Source organism: Hippopotamus amphibius, chromosome 3 (genome assembly GCF_030028045.1).
Source record: "Hippopotamus amphibius kiboko isolate mHipAmp2 chromosome 3, mHipAmp2.hap2, whole genome shotgun sequence".
Classification (NCBI taxonomy): Eukaryota; Metazoa; Chordata; class Mammalia; order Artiodactyla; family Hippopotamidae; genus Hippopotamus; species Hippopotamus amphibius.
Genome location: NC_080188.1, coordinates 131,701,384 through 131,707,445, shown reverse-complemented (window position 1 = coordinate 131,707,445; position 6,062 = coordinate 131,701,384). Strand labels below are relative to the sequence as shown.

At 65.1% G+C, this 6,062-nt stretch overlaps 1 protein-coding gene across 1 annotated transcript; it reads right to left on the bottom strand.

Annotated features, from left to right (window-relative positions):
• Nucleotides 1-2,748: 2,748 nt before the first annotated feature.
• Nucleotides 2,749-5,003, bottom strand: ASCL2 (achaete-scute family bHLH transcription factor 2). The gene is made up of 2 exons (XM_057727989.1): nt 3,751-5,003; nt 2,749-3,141 (listed from the first exon to the last, which is right to left on the bottom strand). The coding sequence occupies exon 1, from the start codon at nt 4,347-4,349 to the stop codon at nt 3,768-3,770; it is 582 nt and encodes a 193-aa protein (XP_057583972.1). The 5' UTR covers nt 4,350-5,003; the 3' UTR covers nt 2,749-3,141; nt 3,751-3,767.
• Nucleotides 5,004-6,062: the final 1,059 nt, after the last annotated feature.

The window sequence follows — 6,062 nt, the reverse complement described above, 5'->3', positions numbered from 1 at the left end:
TCTGCAATTGGCTTCCAACCTCCAGGCGGGGGCAAGGCTGGATCACAGCCTCCCAGGAGAGCCTTGCTGCCCCACCACAGAGCTGAGGACGGGCTGGCCACCTGGCCGGTAGGGACCCATGCAGATGTGCTGACCTAGGACACTGGAATGGCTCAGATGTCCTCTCCAGGACAGCCCCAGGCAGCCCCACCCTCCTGGAAGGGGACCATTGCAAGGACTTAGGAATGAAGCCATCCCAGGTTTGAATCCCAAGTCCCATCACCTTCAAGCTCTGTGACCTCAGACACCTAATCTCTCAGAGCTGCCCTTTCCGATTCTGTAAAATTGCCCAGTGAATTTTACAGCAGCACCGGTAAACGATGACGGGTGGGGGGGGCACTTTCTAACTAGGGCGAGTGAGCAGCCAGTGTGCCCAGGTGACACACCTGTCAACCTGCCTGATCAAACACAGCCCTTTCTTCTCTCAAAAACGAACCCACTCAGACAGTCTGATCCGGTAACTGCATGTGCGTCCTCACGGGATGCAGTACCAGGGACACGGCACCACCTCTGAAGTGTAGGGACCAAAAACCAAACCAGAATGTGAGCACACATCTGCTTCTAACACACCCCCTTCCATTATGGAAGATACATGGACGGACACTCAACAATAATACCCAGGGTGGTGCCGTCAGCAACGCCCAGAACATGGGTGACCTTGCTTCCTCGGGCAGGGGACCGGGGAATGGATGCTCACAAGAGACTTCACCTCCAATGTGGACCTGCACTAGGTCCTCATTCTATAAAACCAGCTGTGAAACACGGAAGAATCAGAGGGCTGTGCCACTGGCTGGATGTTTGATGACATGGAAGAGCTGTTGTTCATTTTGGCGGGGAGTGTGGTATTGGGGTTTCCCTCGGAGGCTCACGTGGAGAATTTAGGGGTGAAACCACATGATGCCTGAAATCTGCTTCAGAACTGCGTGGGGGTGGGAGTGGTGGGCTGGATGGGCAGGCGAGGCCCCGTGTCAATAGTTTTTGGTGCTGGTGACGGGGGCGTCTCAGAGGCTTCGCCCAGGTCTGGCATGTCCATCCTTGACGCGGACGGGATGCTGTATGCCTGACTCAACGATGCCACTTGTGGGTTAGAGCCTGTGCGCCCTGCTGGAACATGGGCTCCCTGAGGGCACGGCGCATCCTCAGTGCCTGGTACAGAGAAGATGCCCAACAGAAGTTCTGGAACTTCTGCACGTGTTTAGAAGCTTCCATAATAAAAAACAGGAACACAAAAATGGCAGCTCTCATCCTTTGTGGAGCTTTCTCGCTGGCCCCAGCTCCCCTCGCCGCTCCTCCCACGCTTTCCTCCCCCACACCCAAGTGTGGTCCCACCCTGCTTGCCACCATTCTGTGTCCTGCAGGCCACAGGCCTTTTCCTGCGCTCAAGATAAGGAGTCCCGGGAAGCCCAGAGCCCGTGGCTCAGTGAGGTCACTGACCGTGGTGTGGATCCCTGGGAGAAGGCTGCAGGGTGGCCCTTGCCGGGTGGCCCTGTCACAGGCCTTCTTCTGTCTCTTGGATGAGGCTGGGTCACTGGGCCCTGCAGCCCCCAGCCACAGCTGCTCTGCTGACCCCAGCCCAAGCCTGAGCCTCATCAGACCCACCGACCCTGTTGCCATGGTTACCCAGGAGACATCTGCTCTGCCAGCACCAGCCGCCCCACCTCCCAGGGTTCCAACGGCTTTGACCCAACCACTCCCTGCCGGAGGAAGGGGTGCACTCAGCATCCTCAGGCCGCCTGGGGGTGGTCCCTGTAGCCCCACACCCATCCCTGCAATAAAAGGGAGCTTTGGGCACAGCGAGACTTCAAAGCTGCCGAGGCCCCGGTCAAAGGTAGAGCTGAGTAATCACCCGCGGGCCCTCTGGTCTTGGGGAGCCTGGGGGGGGGGGGCCCTCCTGTTCCTTTCAAGGGAGGCCCTCACAGCCCCCACCCACAAACAGGTGGGCAGGGCCCAGGCGTTTGCAGCCTGCAGGGCACACAGGGCCTGGGAGCCACAAGCGCGGCAGCTGGGGGCCGAGTGCGGGGTGCTGGACACTGCCAGACACCTCTCCTAACTCCTCTGCGACCGCAGGTCACCCCCACCTGCAGGCTGAGCGACGTGCCCAGGGTCACCCGGGGCATGGAGATCTGAACCCAGCAGCCTGGACCCTGAGACAGAGGGTAGCCTTGGTCAGACCACCTCAGGCCCAGCCCTACACTGGGCATTTGCCCCAGATGCCCGCGCCAGCCAGCAGCCTACAGACCTCAGCTTCCCAGCTGTGACACAGCCCTGCCTGGACCACCCGCAAGCCTGCTGCCACCTGCCAGGAACCCCCAGCCCCACACGGTGCCTGTGAATTGCTCTGGCATTGGTGACCAGGTTGGACTCCCAGACTGCACTCCTCCCCACCGGCCCTCCCTACAGGGGAGAGGGTGGAGTCCAGAAAGAAGCAAGCACAGAGGTGGGGGTCTAAGTCACCACCCTCACACCCATACCAGGCCCTCGCCTGGGAAATGGGGGGCCTTGGGGTGTGGAGTGGGCATCCCCGACACCACTGATATACAGCAGCGATTTACTTATAAAATCCACCTTCCTACAACAGGTTTTCTGACACAGGTCTCTCCCAAGCTGGCAGCGCTGCAAGGGGACACCCACCAGGGACCCTGCCCCTCAAGGGTTGTGGCATGTCCAGATCTCCATCAGGTTAAAAAATTCCAGGAAGAGGGAGTGGGCGGGAGTAGACAATCTTTATTGTGTTCCAAATCTAAGGATTCTTTGTACAAAAATAAGTGTTCACACTACCAGTGTCCCTGGGCAGTTCAAGTTCATGCGTAAAAAATAAATGATATGTGTCGTCATAAAATCCTGTCCCCTTCAAACCTCCAAGTGTTGGCGCCTCAGCCCCTTTCCAGTGGCAGGCCTCTGGGAGCAGGGGGTCCGAGGAAGCTGCCGCCCGGATGCGGTCTGGCTGGACCGCTTCCACACTGGCCCTTGGTCAGGCTGCACGGCCGGGGAGCGTCGGCGGGATCCCCGGCTCGTGGGTGGCTTGGCCCGCGGGACGACGGGGACGAAGGCGCGAGCCGTTCCAAGGCGCTGGCTCCCAAGTGGTGGGCGCGCTCGCAGCCGCTGGGAGAGAAGGGGGGACAGGCGCGCGCGTTAGTGGGGGATCTAGCCCAGGAGACCCCGCCCAGCCCGGCCCTGCCCCCACCTCCCACAAGCGGAGTCGGCAGTTTCGTTTGCTCGGTGAATTTTGGAGCTCGGGTCCGTGGGTGCCTCGGCTTCGGCGCGCGGCCCGAGCCAGGGCGCGGGGAGGGGCGGGGCGGGGCGGGGCTGGGCGGGCGCTCGGAGCCGCAGTGAGTCAGGGCTCCGCACCCTGCCGACTCATTTCTGCCACCAGGCCGGGCGCGCAATTTGCAATGCAAAGTCACTCCGCCTCCAAGCGCCCTAATCTGCCCCGGGATCCGCGAGCACTTGGGGCCTCACCCGCCCGAGGGCCTCCCCCCTCCGTCTCCGCGCTCCCCCTTCGGCGGCGGAGCAGCGAGAGGAAGTTTTGCAATCCCGGACAAACAAACGCCGGTCTTGCACAGGCTTGAAAAAGTTTGGGGGAAATGAAGAGTGAGCGAAATCCAGGCCATCGCCCGGGCCTGGCGCTGGGCTCCGCGGGCTCTCAGGGGCGCGCGCCGCGAGGCTATTCGCTCCACAGCGCCTCCCTCTTCCGGGCCTCTCCGCGCTTACCTCGCGGGGCCGGGTGCTCAGTAGCCCCCTAACCAGCTGGAGAAGTCGAGCAGCTCGCGCTCCGCGGGGCTCAGCGCGCCCTCACAGCCGCTGTCGTCCGACGAGTAAGCGGAGCGCGGGGAGCCGGGCTCCGAGCTGTGCCCGCGGCCCGGGGAAGACGAGGCGCAGGAGGGCGAGGCGGCGTCGACGGGGGTCCCGGGTGGCCCGCGGGGCAGGGGGTGGCGCGCGGCTGGCGCCAGCAGCCCCCCGGCCAGCGCGGCGCGCACGGCATCGTGCTCAGCCAGCAGGCGCTGCAGCGCGCGGATGTACTCCACCGCCGAGCGCAGCGTCTCCACCTTGCTCAGCTTCTTGCTGGCGCCGCCGTGAGGCACGTGCTGCCGCAGCGCCTGGAACCCCAAGTTCACCAGCTTCACGCGGTTGCGCTCGCGCTCATTGCGCCGCGCCACGGCCGCCGCTCCACTCCCGGTCTCCACCGAGCCTGGCCGCCGCCGGCGGCTGCAGCGCAGCAGCTCTGGGGACTCCGCTCGCCGCCGAGCGGGGCAGCAGCCCGAGACGCCAGGCGCAGGGGGCGCGGGCCGGGGGAGCGCGCCGCTGTCCATCGCGCCCGCATCCACTCGTCCCGCGCCTCCTCCGAGTCCCTGCGCGCCGCAGGACGGTGTGGGGCGAGTAGCCGAGGGCGGAGGAACGACGGTCAAGCCTCAACAACCATCCGGCACTGCGCTGCCCAGGGTACGTGGTCCCAGGTCGTCTGGGGTCCCGGGACAGCCAGGCGCAGGAGGCCGAGAGGTGGCGGGGAGTGCGCACCGGGGAGCGTGGGGCGCTCGTGACTCGCGCGTGCTGTCGGACGCTCCCCAGGTCTTCCCCGCGCGGCGCAGGCGGCTCGTTTTTAAATGTATAGATAACCCTCCTCCGCGCCGCCGCCGCCTCCTTTCTCACGCCCTCCTTCCCTTGCCTCGCCCTCCCGCCACGCTTCGCCCAACCCCTGGCGCACACAGCCTGCAGAGACCAAGTCGTGAGCGCGACCGCACCCCGTCCCCCGGGCGCGGTCCGCAGGTCCCCAGTGGGTCTTGGCTCCCAGCAGGTGCCCAGTGCGCCCCCCAAGATGCAGTACGCAGGTCCCGTGTGCGCACCGCCCCCCAAGCTGCTGTCCGCAGGTCCCTGTTGCGATCCCCGCCGCGCACGCCTTTAGGGGTAGGGCAGGTCTAAGGCCACTGCGCAGCCATCCGCGAGGCGCGTGAGACCCCCGGGGGCCGCACGCGCCGAGCAACCTGCACCGCGCTCCGCCCCCTGCGGCTGAGGGGTGGGGGGCGGGGTCTCAGTCAGAGGCGGGCCGCCCAGGCGGCCAATCGCGGCGGGCGCGGCCCACGGCCGGCCCCTGGGAGGAAGCGTGGCCGCCTGGCGCGTGGCTCCCGCAAGCGTCTCTAACAAAGCTCGGCGCCCGCCCCGCCAGGCCAGGCTCGGCCTGGCCCGGCCCGGCCCGGGCCCTCCTAGCGACCAGGGTGGGCGCGCACTCCCACGCGCACCTGCTCCTGGCCGGGCGCCCACCTGTTTATTACTCCACCGGGCATGCGAGAGGGCTTCGCAGCCCTCTGGGCAGGGCGAGGCTTGAGAGGTGGTGGGGACGAGGCGCGCTTGGGTGGGGGGGTTCAGGTTCCTGGGACGTTCTCCCGCGCACTCTGCCTGTGGTTGCTGTGTGCTCCGGGGCCTTCGGGAGCCTTGAAGCGGAGGGCCTGGAGGTTTGCACGGACCGCTTCGGTGGTGGTCGGCCTGCCTCTCCCTGTCCCCCGTCCCTGTAGCTTCCTCCGTTTTCCATATTTCCCCCCAGTCCTCCTTCCTTCCTTGAGCAGTTCCCTGCACCGCTCACCCGTGGATGTCCACCCGCCTTCGTGGCCCTTTTTCCTCAATCATCCCTACAGTCCCAGCCACCTACCCCCGCACTGAGATTGGCGGGCAGGGGAAGGTCGCTGCGGCCTCAGCCTTCCCAGAGCCTCCCAAGGGAGGTGAGGCATCGAGAGACTTCCTCCCTGATCGATGGGGGTACGTGCCGAGGTTTTAGGGGGCAGGGACTTTGGAAGGGTGCAGAATGCAGCGTTAATGGGAGAGGGCTGTCCTGCCCCTTGGCCTGGGAAGGCCAGCCAAGTGGCTGTGCTCTTAGGAGGCCATAGCCAGCAGGTTTTTCCCGAAAAGTGACCAGACCCTCCTGGGTCAGGACCTCTGGGGATGCAGGGGGGGTTGGGGAGGATGGGCCCAGCTGCCTGGAGCAGACTTACTGTTCTGGCTGCGGGAGACCCAGGGGCCCTCCCCAAGTAGTC

Excerpts from the sequence above, each read along its gene's own strand:
- ASCL2 (XM_057727989.1), bottom strand. The coding sequence starts at position 4,349 with ATGGACAGCGGCGCGCTCCCCCGGCCCGCGCCCCCTGCGCCTGGCGTC.